This window comes from Oncorhynchus mykiss, chromosome 22 (assembly GCF_057628025.1).
Source record: "Oncorhynchus mykiss isolate SJ-2025 chromosome 22, ASM5762802v1, whole genome shotgun sequence".
NCBI classification, from domain to species: Eukaryota; Metazoa; Chordata; class Actinopteri; order Salmoniformes; family Salmonidae; genus Oncorhynchus; species Oncorhynchus mykiss.
Window position 1 is genome coordinate 41,349,919 of NC_143043.1, and position 26,284 is coordinate 41,376,202.

A 26,284-nucleotide genomic window follows, 5' to 3' on the forward strand; every position below is an offset into this window, starting at 1 on the left:
TGTTACTAGTCAACTTTTAGTGGACAACCCCATGAGTGTCTTTCAGAACCCCTCCAAAAACACCTGTTTAGTTTGGTTGTTGTCAGTGATTTTTCGTTAGTTCTTCTTTCAGTTTGAGTGACAATTTTGTTTTTTCTTGTTGGGGAACTTAACATTCTTCATTAAATACATTGAGCTGATCTTGTTTATACTGTAACAAATGTTAGTGAATTATAAATTGAACTCAGAAGAATAGTACAGAGCAGTGCAAAATTCTTTATGTTGAGTGAAATCACATCATCACAGTCAAGTTTTTTTCATTAAAATTCAAGCATTAGCAGTAATACTTCACTTAACATATTGGACAATATCAAGCTATTTCAATTTCAGGACAGGTATGTGGAACAACTGATATGCTGTACATAAAATGTTACATTAAATGGGAGATAAATAACAGAAGCAGAATAGAATCCTTAGCTATTACAGCTGTATGATTTGTTCATTTGCCTTATCTGTAAGTCTGTACTGGGGGTTGAAATATTTGTCTAGATTCTTTTAATTCAAATGTTTAAAATAGGTAAAGCAATTGTGGCCCGAAGCAAACAGAGTTAATACTTTACATCACTTTTGAAACACTGTAGTATTGCTAAACACTATTGAATAAACATAAACCATGTGGATAGGAAAGATATCATTTGAAGATGAAATCAAAGTAAGTTTCAGAATGAATACTTGAATGTGACCCCTAGAAAACAGTTGGTCCTCACTCTTTATGAAACAACATGTAATGATACCGCAGAAAGTAATGTTTGCCTTCTAATATGTAACATCAAACAAATCAACAACTATAGATCGTAACAAAGGAATGCCAATAATGTAGTATATTTTGGATTTCTTTGAACAACACTTTATGATACGTTTCAACAACTTAAAGAGTGATTTTAAATAGATTTTTATGATATTTACTTTTTTTTTATTTTTTAAAACATGTCCATTTTGCAGGAGTAATGAACCATGCTTTATAAACGAATTACACATCTCATCAAAATGAACCAATAACTTAATAAAAAAATACATTTAAAAAAGTCAACTAAAAAGCTGTCTCAAGGACATTTCCAGAGTTATTGCAATGCCTGGACAGGAACATGATATATAGAATAAGCTATGAACAATATATACAATTGCACTATTTAATGTTACAAAGTTTCAATACTCCACAACAAGCCCTATACGTTCCAGACACTTGAACAGGGATCTAAACTATCCACTCCAGACCTGTCCTCCAGTCACTTCAACACAACATGGTAGCCATCATTATTTTCATCTGCAATTAGAAGATTAACATAGGACAACTATTAGCTCTGTTAAAACATTAAATAAGTATACAAATAGCATATTTACATGAGGTTCTGTGCATTTAAGAGGTTAGTGAGGGAAATATGACCTTTCAGAGTGTTGACAACAAAGCTGGTTTCCTCTGTGAAGTTCTGCACCATCTGAGAAAGAAGAAATTAAGAAGATATTCATTTGACATTTAAATGGCATCTTTCTCTTTATTTGTTTGATGCTGGTAGTCAATCAGTAACCAGACATCATAATCAAGTGCATGGAAACAGCACTGGCCATAACAGCCTGAGCCAGTTGATTCTGTTGTAGTTCCTCTGCATCCATAGGTCTACATTCCCCTGTTTCCTACCAGTCATTAATGATTGATTTTCTATGCCGTTGCCATTTACACAGGGCCATTAGTGATATTAGTGACCCAAGCTGACTGACCCATGCCAGCCCAGGGCACAAACAACCAACACAGGGCCTCTGGATGAAATACAGATAACCTAACAACTCCACAACCCCTACCACTAGCACTATCACTACTCACTGATAGAAACACTACCCACGACCCCTACCCGTACCACTAGCACTATCACTACTCACTGATAGAAACACTACCCACGACCCCAACCCCTACCACTAGCACTACTCACCGATAGAAACACTACCCACGACCCCAATCCGTACCACTAGCACTATCACTACTCACTGATAGAAACACTACCCACGACCCCAACCCCTACCACTATCACTATCACTACTCACTGATAGAAACACTACCCACGACCCCAACCGCTACCACTAGCACTATCACTACTCACTGATAGAAACACTACCCACGACCCCAACCCCTACCACTAGCACTATCACTACTCACTGATAGAAACACTACCCATGACCCCAAACCCTACCACTATCACTACTCAGTGATAGAAACACTACCCATGACCCCAACCCATACCCCTACTCACTGATAGAAACACTACCCATGACCCCAAACCCTACCACTATCACTACTCACTGATAGAAACACTACCCATGACCCCAACCACTAGCACTATCACTACTCACTGATATAAACACTACCCATGACCTCAACCCCTACCACTACTCACTGATAGAAACACTACCCACGACCCCAACCCCTACCACTAGCACTATCACTACTACTCACTGATAGAAACACTACCCATGACCTCAACCCCTACCACTACTCACTGATAGAAACACTACCCATGACCCCAACCCCTACCACTAGCACTACTAACTGATAGAAACACTACCCACGACCCCTACCCGTACCACTAGCACTATCACTGATAGAAACACTACCCACGACCCCAACCCCTACCACTAGCACTACTCACCGATAGAAACACTACCCACGACCCCAATCCGTACCACTAGCACTATCACTACTCACTGATAGAAACACTACCCACGACCCCAACCCCTACCACTATCACTATCACTACTCACTGATAGAAACACTACCCACGACCCCAACCGCTACCACTAGCACTATCACTACTCACTGATAGAAACACTACCCACGACCCCAACCCCTACCACTAGCACTATCACTACTCACTGATAGAAACACTACCCATGACCCCAAACCCTACCACTATCACTACTCAGTGATAGAAACACTACCCATGACCCCAACCCATACCCCTACTCACTGATAGAAACACTACCCATGACCCCAAACCCTACCACTATCACTACTCACTGATAGAAACACTACCCATGACCCCAAACCCTACCACTATCACTACTCAGTGATATAAACACTACCCATGACCTCAACCCCTACCACTACTCACTGATAGAAACACTACCCACGACCCCAACCCCTACCACTAGCACTATCACTACTACTCACTGATAGAAACACTACCCATGACCTCAACCCCTACCACTACTCACTGATAGAAACACTACCCATGACCCCAACCCCTACCACTAGCACTACTAACTGATAGAAACACTACCCATGACCCCAACCCCTACCACTAGCACTATCACTACTCACTGATAGAAACACTACCCACGACCTCAACCCCTACCACTAGCACTAGCACTACTCACCGATAGAAACACTACCCACGACCCCAACCACTAGCACTATCACTACTCACCGATAGAAACACTACCCACGACCCCAACCCGTACCACTAGCACTATCACTACTCACTGATAGAAACACTACCCACGACCCCAACCCCTACCACTATCACTACTCACTGATAGAAACACTACCCATGCCCCCAAACCCTACCACTACTCACTGATAGAAACACTACCCATGACCCCAAACCCTACCACTATCACTACTCACTGATAGAAACACTACCCATGACCCCAAACCCTACCACTATCACTACTCACTGATAGAAACACTACCCATGACCCCAAACCCTACCACTATCACTACTCACTGATAGAAACACTACCCATGACCTCAACCCCTACCACTACTCACTGATAGAAACACTACCCATGACCCCAACCCCTAGAACTACTCAACAAATGTCTATTTTCAAAACTTCGTCTCCCTCTGAAAATGCATTGGAGGAGAAGGTCAGAGGGTTACTTTGTAAAGCCAAGTAATTCATCTGCAGTTACTAATGACTAAATATGCATACATACAATATAACTACTAACCAAATGCTTGAAAATCAAATAGTCATCTGTAGATACACTATATCCTTCATCTGAACTCTGACCCCTGCCTTCTCTCACCTCATCAGAGACCAGTATGTGTATCCCTGTGGGTCCTTGTCTGTAGATGTGGCTGATCTGCTGCGGAGTTACACTGTAAAGGAGAGCTATCTTCTCTGAGAGGTCCCCCAGTGTCAGGTCCTCCAGATATAGAGCATGGTACACTATAGACATAGGAGGAAAGGTGATTAGCTGAGGGTTAGAGATCATCATCAGCTAAAACATGATATGGGAAATACTGGAAAGTCACTTGAGGTTCTTAGTCCAGGACTAGGCTTATCTTTGTCCGGGAAAGGGTCCTTTGGTGTCAGATAACTAGTACCCACAATAATTGGAGATGTAAAGTAACCTACCCTCTCCCCCCCCGGGCTTTGTCTGTGGTTGATTCCTGGCTTGTTGTTGACACACATAGATGGTGAGGCGGGGCTGTATACACCTGTACAGAGTAAAGACGAATAACACCCATCCAGAATTGACCATGGTAAATGTGGGATAAAAAGTTACACACTTGAGTAAAGTACTAATTAAACATGTGAAGTGTTGCCAAAAAATGTATATTGGATTAGTCTTCCTGCCACTGCAGTTTAGTCTCACCTTCCTTTGATGGTGTTGAACAGCCGGATGCCCTCTGACGGACCACAGATTTGGATCAGGTCCTCTCTGCTCATCTTCAACAGGTCAGCACCTACAACATTCACAGAAGATCCACAGTCACTTACAAACTGGTCTGATGACGTTTTGGAGGAACAAGGACATAAAGAGAGAGAAAAGTCCCGGATTATTCTCTGCTAAGGCCTTTCTACAAAGTTAGAAGCAATTATAGATGTGTGGTGTCTGACAGTCCTCTGAGCGTCATTCATGTGTTAAATTATTTCACTTTAAAAATAATCTATATTTAATTTTCACTGGAAATGTCCTTCAGATATCAATTACATGCATCAAAACAAAAAGCTACAAAGAAAGGTTTATAGTCTTAGAAACGGGCATAACATTGTCAAGGAAATGGATGCTCTGGCAACAGTGTTCAGCAACATACAACTAGGTCTTAAGGTTGAGTCTTGCGTTAATTGAACCACACACACACTACCTGAGAACCTGGAGAAGAGCCTACAGTAAGGCGAGAACCTGTGAAGCTGAAGCCACAGCTGCGTGTCCTGCGGTGAGGATGATGGCACAAGGTGCTACATGTCAAAAAGAAGAAGAGCCCTTGAAATGAGTAGCTATAGCACCCACTGACTGCCCACTGTCTCCAAACAATTGCCTAAAAAAATAAGAGATGAGAGCAATGGCATTAATACTACTTCTCCCGTTACTTACATCAGAAGAGCAGCCGGACAGAATCAGCTCCCCCTGCTGGATTGGAGAGCTGTTGCTATAAAAGTAAAGTGTCACACAAATGGGGAAGATGACAAGAGTTGGGTCATTAAGTAATGACTTGTCCTGATAAGACTAGTGCAAATAGGCAGATCCAATGGGATTGCACTGTAGATAATGGTGGATCCAATTTGGCTAACCTCTTGTCCTACATAACGGTTCTTCAGAAAATGCGTGGGTGTGCAACTGAACTGCCATAGATGCACAAAGACAGATAAATCCTATATTTACCTCATGATCAACGATTTAAGTCAATGAAACAGTTCAATTCATCCAGATAAGAGAGGTGTCTTACCCATCAGTAAAGCTACACGAGGTGGGGGAGCTGTGGTAGACTGGGGAAGGAGTGTTGTTAGTGCTACCGAGATTTGGGGCATCAGGCCAGGGGGAACACTGAAACAAAAGAGAGAGGAAATGAACTTCAATAAGATGTCCACGGCAAAGAGAAAGGTACGTCTGGTTACTGTTTTACTAGGACATTGTGATTGTAGACTGATACAGACATAAGTGGGAAATCCTAGAAACCTAAAACCAGGTTAGTAGAAAACAATCACTGTTTTTTCCAGCATGTTGGTTTGACGTCAAAAGAAAAGGCACTGACGGACTGTTGCCCTAACTGTCACAATCATTAACAGACAACTGCATCAAGGGCTGGTTAGAGTGACTACGGAGTCAATCAACATGAGTGGACTTAAGCAACATATTAACATATTATGACAGAATAGCTTGTCAAGTGACAAGCCACAGTGTTAGGGTCCCTCACCTCGGTAAGCATGGTGGTTTCATGAGAGGATTGGTATTTCTCCCTGTCTTGATGGGACTTTTTATCAATCTTTTCCTTATCAGTCTTCAGTTTACGATCAGCTCCTTTTGGCTTAAAGAAAATAGAAGAAAAAATTAAGTACACAAAGAAATTAAATGGACTAATAGCTCTCACAACCAGAAATTCACATACACACCCACACCCACACCCACACCCACACACACACACCCACCGACCCACCCACCCACCCACCTACCCACCCACCTAAGAGCCCCTTTACCTTGAAGACCTTGACCTGACAGCTGGAGGAGTGCATATGTTCCAGGTACTCTCCATGTTCGTTCTGAGTGAAGGTGTCTATCTGGATACGGAAGGGAACTCCCTTCTCCCCACCATGCTTCCTAGGGGTGAACTCAGTGCTAATGCAGTTGACCTGAACACAAACAAACATGCATACACAATCCATGAGCCATTCTATATGGTAATTAGAGTTTCAAATGCAAGAGATGGGTGGAATTGGAAAATAGTCCCTCTGGGATGTGGGAAGTCACTGTATAAACTCACTTCCTAAAACCTTTTATATGTCTAATGATTTTACTTTCACCCCAATTCCAGGACCAAAGTAAGCTAGAAAGCAGGGAAAATAAATAGATATTTGACCGTGTTACCTGGATGAAGACGGATGCGTTCTTGACGGGATCCCAGAGGAACTCTATAGTGTTGAGCTGCAGTGGGTGAGCACGAGGCTCGACGACACCCACAGAGAGGGGGGTATCTGGACACAATCAAGTCAGTAAGTCACTGCAGGTCAGAATAAATTCGTATGCCTTTTTACCAGGTAGGTACTTAGAAAGGATTAGTCAAAACGGTAACTAACTAATAATTGCATAGTAATTACACTTCAGTATTAGACCAAAGGCAATGGAGATCATATCATAGGTCAGTCATCAAACATACTGTGGTTGGGCTTTACTTAAGAAGTTCTCTGGTCTGCAGGCAACCAGCCTTACCTACATCCAGGATTCTGTCCCCAGGCCTGTTCCATCTCCACCCCTCCAGCTGCTGATGTTCTGTGTACTGCAGGCGCCGGTCATGAAACACCACACGCACAATGCTCTGTGGACAAGCAGGACAAAGCATTAGTACGAAGCCCAGTGACTAGGCAAGGCAGCCTCGCACGTGGCCGATCGTGTCGTTCGGCAAAGTGCGAAAAGCTACGCACAATCTCCCAGAAGAACCGTTCACAGATCCTTTATTCAGACAGCATTAACGAGTGGAGATCCATATGGATTGCATCACCCTTGGCTTCGGCTCATATGATTAACACTTCAAATAACAGATTCCCATTGACTAAAAGCATAGACAGGTAGATGATGCTGGGGTTAAAGCCATATAGGATCCAATTAGGTCTGATGGTTGTGCAATAATCTGCCATCATAACAAAACTATTTGTTGACAGAAGCTATGAGATAAAATATCCATGAGTTCTTCCTGTGCTATTAAGACATTTAGTGAGGAATCAGTGGAAGTTGTTTGAAGTGTCACCGTTTGAGAACAAAGCACGTACATAAAGATTTTCATTATTAAAGCCCTGGTCGGGATGGGTAACGACAGACTAACTGCCTGTGCATACTTAATTATTGTTTCCACGCAAACGAAGGGACATAAATTAATGTTCCTCCTCACTGTTGCATTAGTATTAAGGTAATTGCACATTAAAAACCTACTAAGAACATAAATCAAATCGTAAAATTAACAACCTGTAAAAACAACGTTTCCATTCATTTCAGCCTATTACACTGAGAGGCTCATGCGTGACTGCGCAGAGCACAAGGACACAGACAGACACAACACGTCATCTGTTTGAACAAGTGCCACCTGTTCCATTCTAGTGTCGTTAGACTGCTTCATTGAACACGACCGAAATATGACCGTCCATTCCTGACAGCCTGACGACACAGAACTTTCAAGTGGATGGATATGTGTATTGGGACATGGCTAAATTCAATTAAGATGACTTCATTTTTCCCTTCATGGAAAATGCATACCGATATCTGCCTTCATTTTAAACCAAGTCGACTCCCATAATTCAAATCACTTAAAAACAAACATAGATCCAACATATTATAACAACCTGCAACAAAATGTGCACATAGTGACAACTTGAGTTGTACTAATGGGTGTTATTCATAAACCAGTGGCATCTTCAATATACCACTTGTTCTCTTTTAAATAATTAAATAAAGTTAAACACGGTTTCCTTTACAACAAACATAGGATTGTAATAATTCCCTTGCTATATTGATCAACGTTCTTGATGCCCATTTCGTATTTGAAAAAGAAAAACAAGAAATACATTTCAACAAAGTTAAAAGATGTCAAAGCGTTATGAATAACTCCCAGTAGTAAAGTCTATAGACGAAAGCAGAATTGCACGTAAGATGAACTTATGCAAAAAGAGCAAATAAGACAACTTGAAGGTATGTGATGTGTTGTGCGATAAAGCTGATGTGTTGAAGGGTAAGCTGAACTGAGCTGAGTGTGTGGTGGTGTATAAGTTCAGAAGGGGAGAAGATGGGTGATAGTACCAAGTCTTCAAAGATGGCACCCGCCCAACCCCCAAAGTGGAAAGAAGAGGGTTGAGGAGTCACCTGTGTGTTGACAGTTTCAGGAAATGGAGGATACATACAAACAGATAAAGAAGAAAAGGTCAGAGGTCACATGAAAGTTACAAATACATACACAATACCTTTAACCTACCTTAACATATTTGCTGCTTATATCTGTATACTCCACTAGTTTTCTGTTAAGCATACGGATTTCGTAGGACTGACCTACATTTTAAAACATTAAGACAAACCTGATTAAAATTGAAAAATGTGAAATCAATTAGTCAGAAAAAGGGGCAGCATAAGAATAGAAATGCATTCAATAAGCACCTTTTCTTTAAAAATCATTTTACAGTCAGGGTTTACCCCCATAGACCCTTTGCAGTGCCCCCTAAAAGTTTTCAACCAGATTATGGTTGAGCCCACCAATTGTCAAGTAAAAATCTTTACTTTGCAATTTACTATTACAATTTCCATCATATCAAGCAAGTAGTTCTGTGCAATAGTCATATCATATAAACATATTTTAAAGGCAGGTAGACTTACATAGTAGACTAACTTCTTTTTTTTTTTTTTATGTGGGGGTTGTATAATTTTGGGCTGGTTTACCAATAGTTTCCAATTTCATTCACCGAAATGTGCAACCTACCTAGTAACTTTCGGTAAATGGCCGTCTTATATGCAATATATTCATAATACAAAAATCCAATGGATGATCGTAAATTAGACCACAAGAGAGAACAAGAAGATGAGAACAATGAGGGAAAATGCAGTTCAAGATAAGATGAATATGAAAACCAACTATATACCTTGGTGGAGCTTTCATAAACTAAAGTGGAATATCTAGAGATCCAAGATTCCTGATGTGGGACTATTTAAAGGGGAATTGTGTGTCTCTGTGTAAATAAGATTCCTGATGTGGGATTATTTAAAGGGGAGTTGTGTGTCTCTATGTAAATAAGCTGAACAAGATTTACTAAAATGTAAGTGTCATTCATCTTGTGTGGGTAGTAAATGTAAAGAAAAAAGAGTGAATATGACCATTACATGAACTTCCTTTGCCTAAAGATGAGCGTGCAGCATGTGTGTGATGCAGTTGTTCTGTTTACTGGAGGGATGTTTCCATATTGTATCAGTGCTGATAAGAGGGAGAATGTTCTTCTGAGTGGGCCTACACTCAATTACGTGCCATGAGTTCAATTCCATCCAACAACCTATAACTGTATTAATAAAGAAAGAATAGCTAGCTACCTTGGTTTAGATAAGTCAGAGTTTCTTCTTGCTGTTTTACAGCGGGCGAGGTGGCTGCACAGAGAACATATTGGAAAGGAGACCATTTGGCGCCATTTTCTGTTGCGTGCCGTTCCTCCTCGTGTTTCAGGAAAGGCGCCAAAGCATCTCTGAGCGAGAGCAGCGAGAGAGGAGGGGGAAAATGTGCGGTTGATCATTAATTATCGAAGCGTAAATAAGTAAGAGGCTTCTCAATGGTCAGCCAGATTTAATCTTATCAGTACCTCTTGACTATGGTGTAGGTACGTAAAATGTTTTAATAAACTTGTATGATGCATAATCACATTGCACAACATTATTTAGCCATATATTTTGTACTTTATTCCAATGCACCTCAGATTTAAATGTAGAGTAGCAATTTTGCAAGATCTTGGCCTAAGCTACTACAACACTCAAGTGCAATATTTGTGAAGTTGTGGGCTAATTAAAATGTATGAAACATTTTGCTGCTTTCAATCCCATTTCAATGTTACATTTTTTTCTTAAAGGCTTCATACATTTTTTCTCCACTGAATTAAACTTTTCTGATTATTAAAGTTCTCTAAAAACATACTAAAGTTTCCTAATTGGAGATGTCCACTTACCGAATATAACTTGCAGTTGAATGCTGGTGGTAGGGCTCTGGCTGATTGTGCCAAAACAACATGTTTTCCAGTGCAGCGTCTAAAGTATCCCCAGAAACAGAGAATGGGAGTTGGGAATGGCACCCTGGTGTGTTGCTTCCACAGGTAGGTCTGATAGAGCTCTCAAAGAAGTTTGACGGCCAGCACCCTGCTACAGACTTATATACCGGGTATGACATCACTTTCAACTCATTAGAATACCTTACATGACCTTTGAGAAGCGGACTGTGACTCACTGATTGCCTCCCAAATGGCACCCTATTCCCAATATAGTGCACTACTTTTGACCATAGGTCCATAGGGCTGTGGTCAAAAGTAGTGCACTATGTAGGAAATAGGGTGCCATTTGGGATACATTCACTGAAACACTTCCCCTGCCCCATAGTAGTGCAGGACAGGCAGCCTAAAATTTTAATAAGTGCACTGTCCGATTTGTATTTTGTTAATGGCTACTTGACTAGATTAGCTTTAACATATCTTTTTTTTCTCTAGTGTTTTTGCTTTCTTTTGTAAAAAAAAAAAATACATACAGTACCAATCAAAAGTTTTGGACACACCTACTCATTCAAGGGTTTTTCTTTATTTTTACTATTTTCTACATTGTAGAATAATAGTGAAGACATCAAATCAAAATATATTTTATATTCTTCAAAGTAGCTACCCTTTGCACTCATGGCATTCTCTCAACCAGCTTCATAAGGAATGCTTTTCCAACAGTCTTGAAGGAGTTCCCACATACAGTTGAAGTCAGAAGTTTACATACACTTAGGTCGGAGTCATTAAAACAAACTATAGTTTTGGCAAGTCGGTTAGGACATCTACTTTGTGCAAGACAAAACAATTGTTTACAGACAGATTTCACTTATAATTCACTGTATCACAATTTCAGTGGGTCAGAAGTTTACATACACTAAGTTGACTGTGCCTTTAAACAGCTTGAAAAATTCCAGAAAATTGTGTCATGGCTTTAGAAGTTTCTGTTAGGCTAATTGACATCATTTGAGTCAATTGGAGGTGTACCTGTGGATGTATTTCAAGGCCTACCTTCAAACTCAGTGCCTCTTTGCTTGACATCATGGGAAAATCAAAAGAAATCAGCCAAGACCTCAGAATAATTCATTAATGAGGAAGGAAAATTTGGTGGATATATTGAAGCAACATCTCAAGACATCAGTCCAGAAGTTAAAGCTTGGTCGCAAATGGGTCTTCCAAATGGACAATGACCCCAAGCACACTTCCAAAGTTCTGGTAAAATGGCTTAAGGACAACAAAGTCAAGGTATTGGAGTGGCCATCACAAGGCCCTGACCTCAATCCTATAGAAAATGTGTGGGCAGAACTGAAAAAGTGTGTGCAAGCAAGGAGGCCTACAAACCTGACTCAGTTACACCAGCTCTGTCAGGAGGAATGGGCCAAAATTCACCCAACTTATTGTGGGAAGCTTGTGCGAAACGTTTGACCCAAGTGAAACAATTTAAAGGCAATGCTACCAAATACTAATTGAGTGCATGTACATTTCTGACCCACTGGGAATGTGATGAAAGAAATAAAAGCTGAAATAAATCATTCTCTCTACTATTATTCTGACATTTCACATTCTTAAAATAAAGTGGTGACTGACCTAAGACAGGGAATTTTTACTCTGATTAAATGTCAGGAATTGCGAAATATTGAGTTTAAATGTATTTGGCTAAGATGTATGTAAACTTCCGACTTCAACTGTATGCTGAGCACTTGTTGGCTGCTTTTCCTTCACTCTCCGGTCCAACTCATCCCAAACCATCTCATTTGGGTTGAGGTCGGGTGATTGTGGAGGCCAGGTCATCTGATGCAGCACTCCATCACTCTCCTTGGTCAAATAGCCCTTACACAGCCTGGAGGTGTGTTTTGGGTCAATGTCCTGTTGAAAAACAAATGATAATCCCACTTAGCGCAAACCAGATGGGATGGCGTATCACTGCAGAATGCTGTGGTAGCCATGCTGGTTAAGTGTGCCTTGAATTTGAAAAAAATCACAGACCGTGTCACCAGCAAAGCACCCCCACACCATCACACCTCCTCTTCCATGCTTCATGTGGGAATCACACATGCAGAGATCCGTTTACCTACTCTGCATCTCACAAATACACGGGGGTTGGAACCACAATTCTCAATTTTGGACCGTGGATTAATAGCAATAGCCATTGCTCATGTTTCTTGGCCCAAGCTAGTTTCTTCCTAGTCTCTTCCTCTTATTGGTGTCCTTTACTAATGGTTTCTTTACAGCAATTCCACCATGTAGGTCTGATTCCCGCAGTCTCCTCTGAACAGTTGATGTTGAGATGTCTGTTACTTGAACTTTTTGAAGCATTTATTTGGGCTGCAATCTGAGGTTCAGTTAACTCTAATGAATTTATCATTTGCAGCAGAGGTAACTCTGGGTCTTCCTTTCCTGTGGTGGTCCTCATGAGAGCCAGTTTCATCATAGTGCATGATGTTTTTTGCGACTGCACTTGAAGAAGGTTCTTGACATTTTCCGTATTGACTGACCTTCAGGTCTTAAAGTAATGGACTGTCGTTTCTCTTTGCTTATTTGGCCTTTTCTTGCTATCTTCTGTATACCACCCCTACCTTGTCACAACACAATTGACTGGCTCAAACGCAATAAGGAAAGAATTCAAAAAAAAGAATTCACTCTTAACAAGGCACACCTGTTAATTGAAATGCATTCCCTGTGACTACCTCATGAAGCTAGTTGAGAGAATGCCAAGAGTGTGCAAAGCTGTCATCAAGGCAAAGGGTGGCTACGTTGAAGAATCTCGAATATAAAATATATTTTTGTTCAACAACTTTTTTGGTTACTACATTATTCCATTTGTGTTATTTCATAGTTTTAATGGTCTTCGCTATTATTCTATAATGTAGAAAACAGTAAAAAAGAAAGAAATATCCTTGAATGAGTAGGTGTGTCCAAACTTTTGACTGGTATTATATATATTAAAACGGTTATTCAATGGGCTATTTGTCCCTGGCTCAACCTACTGTAGCAGCCTATGCGTCATCTCCCTTGGCAGCCAAGGGAACTCTTTTTGTATCAAAAGAGCATATCAAAGTCTCAGTTGGGTTAATGTTTAGACAGAAGAACTAATGCACACCTCAGCACTCAAATTTGTTTAAAAATGAATGAGAGACTGAGCAATCGAACTGCATACAAATGCTAAATTCAATCACCTAAATATACAAATACAAACATATATAAACAAAGTGAATCAACTTGAATGTTCGTTTATTTCTAAAGCAAACAAATGTACATTGAGGCAAATCATTTATCACAGGTGGATGTTAACGAAACCCTTCTGTACAAGTTGTCATGAAAAACTACAACTAAAATAAAACTATCATACATACAGATATGAATCTTAAATGACAAAACAATAGAAACAATAACATGCAAAGGGAACAGATTGCTAGGATTAGCTTCTCTTAGGGACCATCATCACCAGCAGATAATGATCCAGATCTTTAGCCAGATCAGCCAATACAGTACTTTCTGTCTTTAACAAAACAATTGGCTTCTCCCTAACACACAATCAAATAAAATGAACATACTTACAAAAGGATGATGGCCCCATTTAAAAACAAACAAAGCAAACAATTAGTGTCATTTTTTTTAACTGTTCAACAGATGGAAATAGATGCCACACACTTTACTATGGTAACAAGGCACGCACACACAGTGTACCTTTATAAAGCCACATGCCCAAATATGTAGTACTGTACTAAAGGAGACCCAGTACTGTATATGTCTGCTTGGCATCTTGAGACGGTTAGGTCCTGTACAGTGTACACAGTTGTCGAGGGCAGACAGAGTCTTCGTAGTTCTGGACAACTCACAGAGCTCTGTGAGTGTATTCCTGCCAGGTGGCTGGCTGTTGTTGTAAAGGCTGACCAAACTGATGCGGTTACAAGTGCACTTCAACAGCGAAAACAGGACCCATCGATTAAAGGCAGCACCAAGTGGATGTGCTGCCCAAAAACATGCAAGCTAATTCGCTAGCGTGCAAAAAAAGTGAGAGAGCCAACCTTTTTATTTCATTACACGAAAGTTGCGAAGTGGTGATTGATCAAGAGTTATGTACAAAATACTTAAATTTGCTCATCATGGTATTTTCTTTATTGCAAAAGCTGTAGTTGCGTGAAAGGAAGGTGATGAGAAGATGGGTGTAATACTGTATTATTATAAACAACTAACATTTGCATCATCGTGGTGAATATTATTGTATCGGTTTGCAAGCCAGTTTATTGTAGTTCCTGGAGTAATGGATTCACATTTTTAAGAGCTGAGAGCTTCTGTATGTACATCTATCCTATTTTTCAACAGTAGAAGTGATCCAAACATTACTGTGGAAAATTAACATAAACCTAGTTGGGACGGTTACCTGGACGCATATTAAGACTAGGACTAAAACATACTTTTAATAGATATTCTCCATTGAGAATAGTTTTTAATCCAGGACTAGGAGTCTGTCTCAATGAATCCACTGATCTCCTTCCAAAACTGAGCCTGTAATATTCACATTATCAATAAGTGTAGGGTTGTTACTCATCAGACAGGTATACGTTATAAACAGCAGCATCAATGCCATAATCTGGCAACATAGCTGGGAATAAATAAACGTGACACTTTGGATTTGTTTAGTGTTTTCACTGACAAGTTTGTATGTTGTCATGACTTATAATGGCCCACTCATTCAGTGTGACATCATTAGCAACATGGACATTGAGTAGGTTGTGAACACTCATTCTAATTCTATGAGTTGGAAGTGATCCATTCAATTTCACTTGATTGATTCAGGGAATGTAAAGAAATGTAATGGTGTATTTTCTTCCCTTAATATTTGTTTTTATTTGACAATCGAAATGGAGTTAACCACAACAATAATTGAATGTGAGTTGGAAAGACAGATTGTCTAACTTCAGACACTGTTGCATCTTTACCGCTCTCCTTATTTTGAACAGCTTCAATTTTAGATTGCCAATTTCTGGTTGAAAAAATTGAAGGTCAAATGAAGGTCATTTATGTAATACAATACTTCTATTTTCTTTTCATGATATAGCCAAGCTATTAGCTGGAAGTTGGCCTCTGATAATGTTTAATTATAATTTCTCCCAAACTAATGGATACTAACAATAAAAAATAGTGTTAGCTTACCTGGGCTTAAGTTAGTCTTTATAATGATTGACATACGTAACATTTTTTTATTAAAATGTTTCCTTCTTTCACTTTTTATAGGATTGTATAACGTCATACCTCAGTTAATAAAGAAAAACAATCTACTAATTCTACTTCATTCGCTGACATATTTGGTTTTCCTTGTTCCTAAACTGTTTATAAGGGCTTTGTATCCTCACTGGGCCAGCCATATGATTCTTTATCACAAACCGACTGTCATGTGGTCCCCCTTGACAGGTCTTCCGACCTCAATGGGACTTCCTGGTTAAAAGTGAAGGGCCTATTCTACTGTGACGTTTCAGGCTGTGTTTACTCATCCAATTGCATTTGAAGGGATGTTTTGTTTTTGCTGAATCAATATCAGGGTATTATTTAGTATTGGACCATAAGTACCATTCTTATTGGCACATATCATAACCCTTGGTTATGTTTCCACCCCTACACACTGAATGCTCAACAAAATGAATATCTGATCTTTACCTTACAACACATTGCTAGTGATGCGTCATAACAGCTGGGGGGGGGGGGGGGGACAACGACGGGACGAGACAAATGAAGGTACAAGTTCCATGGGGGGAAAAAAGAGCAAAGTAAGTGAAGTGGTGGTTGGAGCGATGAGCAGGTCATAGGGTCAACCAGAGGAGTCCAGTGGGGTGAAGGAGAGAAGAAAAGATCAGGAATGGAGAGGTCTGGAAGAGGCACGACTATAAATCTGTCCCAAATGGCACCCTATTCCCTATATAGTGCACTACTTCTGGCCAGAGCACAACAGTAGTGCACTATATAGGGAAAAGGATGCCATTTGGGAAGCAACCTTTTCCCCCTAATTCATATGCACAGTACAGGCAGACGGATCTGTGTTTCCCTCCCTCTGCTCCTACAGCTAGCTGTGTGAAGAGACATCCGAGGAACTGCTGCTGTTGCTGTTGGTTGTCTGAGCCCTCTTGATGTACAAGTTCAGCAGCTTCATCTGCAAGAAGAACAGTTTTGCATTGTTGTGATCATGACAGAAAAGTTACAATGGCACCGTTGTCCCGACCAGGGTTGGTAAAAGTAAGTCAACTGAAATGTCAATATCAGGATGTTGGGTTTGCTTCCTGAATTAACATCTACAATACATTTTAGTACTCTAGCAGACGCTCTTACCAGGGCGACTTACAGTATTGAGAACTCAGCGACACAGGGCTCAAAATGGAATTTACCCCAACCCTGGTCTAGACCAATCAGATGACAGAAAGCTGTGGCGGTACTGAGGTGACGGGAGAACGGCTGGCGTAGCGCGACAGGCAGAGTGACCTTAGTAACATTTAGCTCATTGTGCCAATTGCCTATTTCCTCACAGAAATGAGGACAACATTGTTTCAAGGTTGACATCTACTAATGAATGGATAATCATTTTGAAAGTTAATGTTAGCGAGAATGTTTTAAAATCGGAGCTAGCTACGTCATCCAGTGGAATGACATGCCTGATTAGAGTAGAGCTTGCTAAGGGAAATGTGTGTTATAGTCTACTTACTACGGCGGCTCTAGGATTAGGCTTTGGGCATGGCACTGCTTGGAATGTCGTGAGGGTCCAGAGTCTCTAATAAGGTGTAAACGCTAACTAATTAAACGGTCGCTGTAGCGATGAACCTACGAGCCAATGCTCCGTGACCCTGCTGCATTCTCAACCCAGCCAAGGTCATTGTGCAACAGGCTCAATCCAGCCAGCACACACTCTCTTACTCTCACTTTCTGCCTGGCCTGCCTGTCAGAAACCAGGAATAGGAGCGGGGGAAAAGGGGATTCACATTGGATAGTGTTCATAAGGCACAAAACGGAGGAAAACGGTCCGAAACGAGGAAGTACTACCTGAACTTGTCCAATAAGAAACACAGATTTTCGTTTTCAGTTGCACAATGTTTTGCTACAGTGTGTCCTAATGAGTATGACCCTGATGAACTCCAGTGCCCCCTTATGCACTCCAATTACCCTTACTGTACATCCAAACCACACACCACAGACCAAACCAGTCGAAACCAGAGGCGAAATAAAAACCTGGAAAACCGATAAGGGGGTTGTGTTTGGGGGACGTGTGTGTGTGTGTGTGAGGACTTTGAGATGCAGACGAGCACATGCCAGTGGTGGGTAGCGTACCTTGCTGCCCGTGAGTAGCTGCAGGTGTGGTTTGAGCTCTTCTCCAATCACGGAGTAGATGGCCACCAGACAGAACACGCTGGCCTTGCGAACACTACTCTCTGTGTTGTCATAGCCCTGGGAACAGACATACAGACTATCACTGGACTGGCTGCCAGCAGGAGAAACACACAGAGAAACAAGCACACACACACACACACTGAATCAGCTAGCAGCGAACACACTCGTGAACGAGCACACATAGAACAACAGGTCATTGGGAACGTGGGAGGAGTGGCAGAGGTGTGTGCCCAGGGGCAGAGTACAGGCAAACATTTCCAGGTACAAATAAGGCAAACAGTTCTCACTGTCAAAATATGAACATGAACAAATACGGTGTAGGCCTAGAAACTACCAAGGATGTTTCTAGTAGATTTTCTTTCCATGACCATGTCCATTACCCTAATCCTGCATCACAGGAGTTCTAAACCAAGTCATCTACAGAGCTAAAACCACTATTTACATTAAGAAAACAGAGAAACATTTTGTTTTCTGTGCAGTCGCAGTATGATTGAGACATTATCCGTCCACCACTCCATTCACAACTCCACACCTAGAGAGAAACATTTTCAGGAACAAACAGTTCCCACTTTCCAAGTAAGAACATGAACCAATATGGTGCTGATACAAAAAGGGATGCTTCTATTTTCTCTCTGCAATGCCCCCTTCACTAGTCCCGCATTCTATATAATAACATAATACATGCCACTAAGCAGACACTTTCTTCAAAAGCAACTTATGCAATTTAACATGTTTTTTATTTAACCTTTATTTACAAAGGTAGAGATCTCATGCTGAGATCAAGGTCTCTTTCACAGATGAGACCTATATACACATCAATGCACATCAATATACACATCAATATACACATCAATAATATAAACTATACACATCACTATACACATCAATATCATCACTATACACATCAATACACATATCAACAATATATAAAATAAAAACAACGGCAATACACGAAAAAGCAAAACACAAGCATAGAAAACAAACACATTATTTAGTAATAAGGTCCTGAATCAGCCTTTTGAATTGTCCTAGAGTCACCAACTCATCCAACTTCATAGAGCATTCCACAAGTAAGGTGCAAAAAAAACTAAAAGCAGATTTACCTAACTAGCCACTCCTGAGACCGGGACTGAAGTAAGGTACGGCGGAGGTTAATGCAGGAGGGCTTTATAAACAAAAAGAGTGCAAAGCAAAGAGGGCCAGCTACTTTCTGATACATAATGCAGTGGTGTGTACTGAACCTACGCAGTGGTGTGTACTGAACCTATGCAGTGGTGTGTACTGAACCTACACACTGGTGTGTACTGAACATATCACCATTAATAATAATGTGGCAGCTGCATTTATATAGACAATATCATCATAGTCTATAAACAGTATACATTTCATTTGAATAAGTATGTAATCCATGCAGAAATTGAACCCACAACCTTCCCACTAGGCACAGACGTCATCATCTCAACATCTAGTTTGGATTTACATTTGATTGAGTTGCTAACTAAAGGGAATTCATATGGAAATCAACAAAAAATTTAACCATGTCATTGGATTTAGGTAAAAGTTGTGTGAAAGAAATACATTTTTTTATTTTTTTTTTGCAAATCCAATGTTTGATTCAACTTCATCACATATAAAAACAAACATGAAATGACGTGGAAACAACTTTGATTTAACTAGTTTGTGCCCAGTGGGTTGCCGTAACCAGCGTAGCACCACACTCTTACCAAACACTCACATAATGCAAAACAGGACCAGATTCTCACCTGCAGTAGTCCTGGTATGATGTCAGGCAGCAGCTGGTGGAGGGACTCCTTGGTGATGCGTTCGATCACCTTGGTCTGCATCTTGATGGCAGCCAGGTTGATGGGGTAGTCAGCCGTCTGAACGATGGGACACAGCACCTTGATACACTGCTCTGGGTGGATGGAGCCGGCCAGGGTGGAGGCAGACTCCTCCGCTGCTCTTACCACCTACGGGGAAAGTGGAGGGAGAAGGTTTATATGGTGATTTATATCATGGGTTTGATGACAGAGAACTGCTCTGGGTGTAACAGTGATAAGAGAGACCATGTGGAAGATATGACAGAAGCAAGAATGGACTTGGTATACAGAGAGAACAGGACTGGTACCGAGCCTTGGGGGACACCAGGGAGTATAAATATAAGGAGTTGCACCTCCTTGTGGGAGTCTTTGTGTGCCTCCAGGGTCTTCATGATGGTGAGTTCAGCGTAGTTCTTGAAGCGGGCCGGCTGGTTCCGCAGTATCTCCTTCAGTACCCTCAGTGCCATGGCCCGGATAGTGTACTGCATGGGAGGGTAACAAGCCACCATTACAAACCATACATGCATTCTTGCTCACAGACATGCACCCCTGCTCACAGACATGCACCCCTGCTCACAGACATGCACCCCTGCTCACAGACATGCACCCCACACCCACACGCCAAAAGCCATATCTTTCAGCTTCAGAATGTTTTACATTTGCAGCTAAACAAATAATCAGTGAAGTAGTTGGGGATGCAGTCTTATTATTATCTATGAATGTGTTTGTCACAATAATAATCACCATCATTGCAAGTAAAACCTTCCAACTAGCTGCAGTCTGTCTGTCAAGTCAGAACTAGTAAAAGTAAAGGATCCCTACGTCTTTATCCCCCAGTGTCTCCAGGAGCAGAAGGAGGATGGTCTTGAAGTGTTCGTCCCACACAGCCAGGCTGTCCTCCCGGGTGATCTTCAGGAGCTCCACCAACGCCCCTTTACGCTCCTCCACGCGTTCATTGTGATTTGACAGTTCCTTCAGCAGGTCTGCAACCAGGTCCGAGTGGTCCTGGGAACCTGGGGAGAGGACAGAGGAGAAGACTGGGTGAGTGGTCCGGTTCATATAACACTCAGCCCTAGCTAGCTAGTAACCCCATGTACCAACAAAAAAGCAAGTGACAAGGAAATGGATGGCAATGGAAACAGCATTGAAAAACTTTAGAAAACAAAAAACGACAGTCATGGAGTAGTGTCTCCACCTGGAGCAAAGCCCTTAGACAGCACCATCTTGTTTTCACCACTGCTGTCCTGCCGACGGCCTGTAGAGGAGGGAAGAAGTGGGAGAGGAGGGAGGAAGACAATCAGACTCACTTTTCACTGCAGATAAAGGGCCATCCTAATCCCAATGTTTTTGGTCTAAACATTCCATCACTTTGGTTTCAGCCAGCATGTAACACTAGGATGGACCAAATCTGTTCTTTCTTTGTGTTGCCTAAGCCTGAAGACGTCACACCATCATGTCATGACATCACAGGATGGATCAGAGGTGGTCAACATGGAGGTGGAGTCACAGGATCAAGGTTCAAGCAGAGGTCAAAGGTGACTCACAGTCTCTAAACTGCTCCACGTCGTCATCAAACACGGCCTCCTTCAGGGCGCTCTTGTCGTAGGATGAGGTGATGGTGTCTCCGTATCCGTAGGGGGCGAACTCCCTGGTTCGCGGCCCAGAGAAGGAGCGGGGGGATGGGGTGTTGAGAAGGGAGGTCTTGTTATCCAGGGCCGTACGCCCACCCTCAACCACATCCAGCCCCAGACGGGCATCAGAGCCTGGAGAGGGCGCCACACCTTCCCGTCCCGCCTGGGGGGAGAGAGAGAACACAGTTAGTCTCAGACGTGGAAATGGTTATGACATCCAGGGCAGTGGGGGCTGCTCAGGGAGGACGGCTCATAATAATATTTGGAATGGTGTAAATGGAATGGCATCAAACACATGGTAACCATGCCTTCGGCATCTCAGAGTACGAGTGCTGATCTAGGATCCGTTTTGCCTTTTAGATCATAAGGAATAAGATTATATGGACAGATCCTAGATCAGCACTTCTACTCTGAGATGCTTTGTGGATATGGGCACTGGGCTCTTTCCAAATTTGTTTGTCTTCATGTCCTCTCTCTTCACCTCTTACTCAAAATTCATTAGAGGAGGAGGTGAAAGGGGTGGGACTTTGGATGTATCCTCCTATGCGTTTTGATAAGGAGCGAGGAGAGAGGACACTTCCAATGAAGAGGTTGGGACTCACAGCATCGTCCCTCTTCCCTCTCAACTCGTTGAGGTCCTCCTGGCTGCGGTAGCTGAAGCTCTGGATGGCCTCTGTGACCCCTCGCAGGGAGCTGTAGATCTCATCAGAGTTCATGTTCTCTGTGTCATACTCCAACATACTAAGGAGACAGAACAGGAAGAGAGGATTTATATAAAGTGTCCCTCAGGACAGCAGACACACTTGCCGTTTCAGTCTGACACCGTACAAGAGGTTAATGCTTCTGCAAGCTAAGTAGATGACCTTCAGACAGATAGATAAAGATGTATTCTGGGCAAAGCTCTGAAAATGGATGATGGTGTGTGATGTTCTAACTACCCAATGTGTCACTTGTAAGGGATTAGTTAGGAGGGAATGATACATCCCCAAAGAACATTGACACCATAGTGCAAAAAGAGACAACAAAAAAAAGGAAAATGTTCCCTATTGTTCCCAATCCCTATTGGTCGAGGAAATATTGGGAGGACAACAGAAGCACGACGTGTCACTTCCTGTCCGGCCCATCCTAGGGAACTGAGGCTCCGCCCCTAGGTGTGTTACCTGGGAGAGTACGCTCTGCGGAGGACCCTGAGGGCGGGGCCTGCGGGGGTGGAGTGAGGTGGAGGAGGATGAGGGGGAGGGGGTTGCTTAGGTAGCCCATCGCCACTCCAACACCCACCCCACAACCGACTGTGGCCACAGCACGGCCACGAGGAAAAGACGGACGAACGGGCGGAGAAGGAGAGAACGGGACAGGGTGGGGGCAACAACACACAGAGGAGAGAGAGAGAAAGAAGGAAAAATAGAGAAAGAAGAAGGGAGGAGTGCAGCAGAGAGAGAGAGGAGGGAAGAGAAAAATAAACTATAGTCTGAGTTGTGGTTAGAGGTCGGCATGCGTTAATATGAGTAGAGTATTAGAATGCATGGTGAAGGAGAACAAGCCCTCAGTCAGTCAAGCAGCGCTCTGTGGTTTAGCCATGCATTAGGAGACAAACAGACACTGGCACCTGTGGATGGAGGTCAGAGAAGGTGGGTACGTACCTGGGAGATAGCCCCCCATGGGAGCAGTTGGTTGGGGAAGTGAGAGGGCTGGTCCGGCTTGGGGGGTGCCGGCTTGGGGTCCGCCCAATAGTGTTGCTGGGAGAACTCTGAGAAAGAAAGAGACAAACAGGTTTATAAATGGTAAATATGCACCAAAAATAAAATATTACTAATCACCTCACCAAAATTGATAAGGCTGCTAGCGTAAACAGATCCCCCTCCCTTTTATCCCTGGTTGTATTAATTTACCACGCTGCTGGTGTTGCTGGAGTTCTTCAGGTGGTTCTGGAGCAGCTTGGTGGCCCCGTCCTGGAAGGTCTTGGGCAAGGCTCCCAGCAGCATGGTGAACTCTGGAGTGTTCAGCTCAAACAGAGAGATCAGCACAACCTGGGCTGCCTGGGGGGCAGAGGGACATACAGTAGTCAATTGTGGGTTATGGACTATCTGGGGGACAGATAGGGGGAACAGGGACATAGATAATTGTGGGTTAGGGGCTACATGGGGGACAGAGAGGGGGAACAGGGACATAGATAATAGTGGGTTAGGGGCTACATGGGGGACAGATAGGGGGAACAGCGACATAGATAATAGTGGGTTAGGGGCCACATGGGGGACAGATAGGGGGAACAGGGACATAGATAATAGTGGGTTAGGGGCTACATGGGGGACAGATAGGGGGAACAGGGACATAGATAATAGTGGGTTAGGGGCTATATGGGGGACAGATAGGGGGAACAGGGACATAGATAATAGTGGGTTAGGGGCTACATGGGGGACAGAGAGGGGGAACAGGGACATAGATAATTGTGGGTTAGGGGCTACATGGGGGACAGATAGGGGGAACAGGGACATAGATAATAGTGGGTTAGGGGCTACATGGGGGACAGATAGGGGGAACAGGGACATAGATAATAGTGGGTTAGGGGCTACATGGGGGACAGATAGGGGGAACAGGGACATAGATAATAGTGGGTTAGGGGCCACATGGGGGACAGAGAGGGGGAACAGGGACATAGATAATAGTGGGTTAGGGGCTACATGGGGGACAGATAGGGGGAACAGGGACATAGATAATAGTGGGTTAGGGGCCACATGGGGGACAGATAGGGGGAGCAGGGACATAGATAATAGTGGGTTAGGGGCCACATGGGGGACAGAGAGGGGGAACAGGGACATAGATAATAGTGGGTTAGGGGCTACATGGGGGACAGATAGGGGGAACAGGGACATAGATAATAGTGGGTTAAGGGCCACATGGGGGACAGATAGGGGGAACAGCGACATAGATAATAGTGGGTTAGGGGCCACATGGGGGACAGATAGGGGGAACAGGGACATAGATAATAGTGGGTTAGGGGCCACATGGGGGACAGATAGGGGAACAGGGACATAGATTATAGTGGGTTAGGGGCTACATGGGGGACAGATAGGGGGAACAGGGACATAGATAATAGTGGGTTAGGGGCTACATGGGGGACAGAGAGGGGGAACAGGGACATAGATAATAGTGGGTTAGGGGCTACATGGGGGACAGATAGGGGGAACAGGGACATAGATAATAGTGGGTTAGGGGCTACATGGGGGACAGATAGGGGGAACAGGGACATAGATAATAGTGGGTTAAGGGCCACATGGGGGACAGATAGGGGGAACAGCGACATAGATAATAGTGGGTTAGGGGCCACATGGGGGACAGATAGGGGGAACAGGGACATAGATAATAGTGGGTTAGGGGCCACATGGGGGACAGATAGGGGAACAGGGACATAGATTATAGTGGGTTAGGGGCTACATGGGGGACAGATAGGGGGAACAGGGACATAGATAATAGTGGGTTAGGGGCTACATGGGGGACAGAGAGGGGGAACAGGGACATAGATAATAGTGGGTTAGGGGCTACATGGGGGACAGATAGGGGGAACAGGGACATAGATAATAGTGGGTTAGGGGCTACATGGGGGACAGATAGGGGGAGCAGGGACATAGATAATAGTGGGTTAGGGGCCACATGGGGGACAGATAGGGGGAACAGCGACATAGATAATAGTGGGTTAGGGGCCACATGGGGGACAGATAGGGGGAACAGGGACATAGATAATAGTGGGTTAGGGGCTACATGGGGGACAGATAGGGGGAACAGGGACATAGATAATAGTGGGTTAGGGGCTATATGGGGGACAGATAGGGGGAACAGGGACATAGATAATAGTGGGTTAGGGGCTACATGGGGGACAGAGAGGGGGAACAGGGACATAGATAATTGTGGGTTAGGGGCTACATGGGGGACAGATAGGGGGAACAGGGACATAGATAATAGTGGGTTAGGGGCTACATGGGGGACAGATAGGGGGAACAGGGACATAGATAATAGTGGGTTAGGGGCTACATGGGGGACAGATAGGGGGAACAGGGACATAGATAATAGTGGGTTAGGGGCCACATGGGGGACAGAGAGGGGGAACAGGGACATAGATAATAGTGGGTTAGGGGCTACATGGGGGACAGATAGGGGGAACAGGGACATAGATAATAGTGGGTTAGGGGCCACATGGGGGACAGATAGGGGGAGCAGGAACATAGATAATAGTGGGTTAGGGGCCACATGGGGGACAGAGAGGGGGAACAGGGACATAGATAATAGTGGGTTAGGGGCTACATGGGGGACAGATAGGGGGAACAGGGACATAGATAATAGTGGGTTAAGGGCCACATGGGGGACAGATAGGGGGAACAGCGACATAGATAATAGTGGGTTAGGGGCCACATGGGGGACAGATAGGGGGAACAGGGACATAGATAATAGTGGGTTAGGGGCCACATGGGGGACAGATAGGGGAACAGGGACATAGATTATAGTGGGTTAGGGGCTACATGGGGGACAGATAGGGGGAACAGGGACATAGATAATAGTGGGTTAGGGGCTACATGGGGGACAGAGAGGGGGAACAGGGACATAGATAATAGTGGGTTAGGGGCTACATGGGGGACAGATAGGGGGAACAGGGACATAGATAATAGTGGGTTAGGGGCTACATGGGGGACAGATAGGGGGAGCAGGGACATAGATAATAGTGGGTTAGGGGCCACAT

At 43.2% G+C, this 26,284-nt stretch overlaps 2 protein-coding genes across 28 annotated transcripts in view; both read right to left on the reverse strand.

Moving 5' to 3' along the window:
• Positions 1-235: 235 nt before the first annotated feature.
• tfcp2l1 (transcription factor CP2-like 1) lies at positions 236-11,759 on the reverse strand. 12 transcript variants are annotated; one of them, XM_090216069.1, is made up of 15 exons: positions 10,659-10,832; positions 10,036-10,184; positions 8,936-9,009; positions 7,190-7,291; positions 6,844-6,950; positions 6,456-6,608; positions 6,176-6,286; positions 5,708-5,805; positions 5,356-5,410; positions 5,126-5,219; positions 4,633-4,765; positions 4,392-4,474; positions 4,060-4,202; positions 1,424-1,475; positions 236-1,303 (listed from the first exon to the last, which is right to left on the reverse strand). In XM_090216069.1, the coding sequence occupies exons 4-15, from the start codon at positions 7,218-7,220 to the stop codon at positions 1,266-1,268; spliced, it is 1,098 nt and encodes a 365-aa protein (XP_090072195.1). In that variant the 5' UTR covers positions 7,221-7,291; positions 8,936-9,009; positions 10,036-10,184; positions 10,659-10,832; the 3' UTR covers positions 236-1,265. The 12 variants fall into 12 exon arrangements, 11 of the variants coding, with proteins under 11 accessions (XP_090072195.1, XP_036815074.1, XP_036815072.1 ...); XM_036959179.2 differs by having other exon boundaries at positions 4,633-4,723; positions 7,186-7,291; positions 10,659-10,827; XM_036959177.2 differs by having other exon boundaries at positions 7,186-7,291; positions 10,659-10,827.
• A 2,185-nt stretch (positions 11,760-13,944) lies between these two features.
• Positions 13,945-26,284, reverse strand: part of LOC110502096 (CLIP-associating protein 1-B) — a 131,953-nt gene continuing 119,613 nt past the window's right edge. For 10 of the 16 annotated variants that reach the window (XM_090216067.1, XM_090216063.1, XM_090216066.1 and 7 more), the window contains 10 exons: positions 23,445-23,591; positions 23,196-23,302; positions 22,158-22,296; positions 21,469-21,718; positions 21,120-21,179; positions 20,747-20,937; positions 20,278-20,406; positions 19,868-20,074; positions 18,045-18,161; positions 13,945-16,878 (listed from right to left, as the gene is read on the reverse strand). In XM_090216067.1, coding sequence (XP_090072193.1) covers positions 16,792-16,878; positions 18,045-18,161; positions 19,868-20,074; positions 20,278-20,406; positions 20,747-20,937; positions 21,120-21,179; positions 21,469-21,718; positions 22,158-22,296; positions 23,196-23,302; positions 23,445-23,591 — 1,434 coding nt within the window. In that variant the 3' untranslated portion in view covers positions 13,945-16,791. Of the gene's footprint in view, positions 16,879-18,044; positions 18,162-19,867; positions 20,075-20,277; positions 20,407-20,746; positions 20,938-21,119; positions 21,180-21,468; positions 21,719-22,157; positions 22,297-22,715; positions 22,845-23,195; positions 23,303-23,444; positions 23,592-26,284 lie in introns of all 16 variants that reach the window. The other 6 variants (XM_090216061.1, XM_090216057.1, XM_090216054.1 and 3 more) reach the window with 1 other exon arrangement.

Excerpts from the sequence above, each read along its gene's own strand:
- tfcp2l1 (XM_036959177.2), bottom strand. The coding sequence starts at position 10,720 with ATGTTGTTTTGGCACAATCAGCCAGAGCCCTACCACCAGCATTCAACT. Across the intron at positions 9,010-10,035 it reads TCTGACTTATCTAAACCAAG|GTCAGTCCTACGAAATCCGT; the intron begins GTAGCTAGCTAT and ends TTTAAAATGTAG. Across the intron at positions 6,287-6,455 it reads GTCAGGTCAAGGTCTTCAAG|CCAAAAGGAGCTGATCGTAA; the intron begins GTAAAGGGGCTC and ends ATTTTCTTTAAG.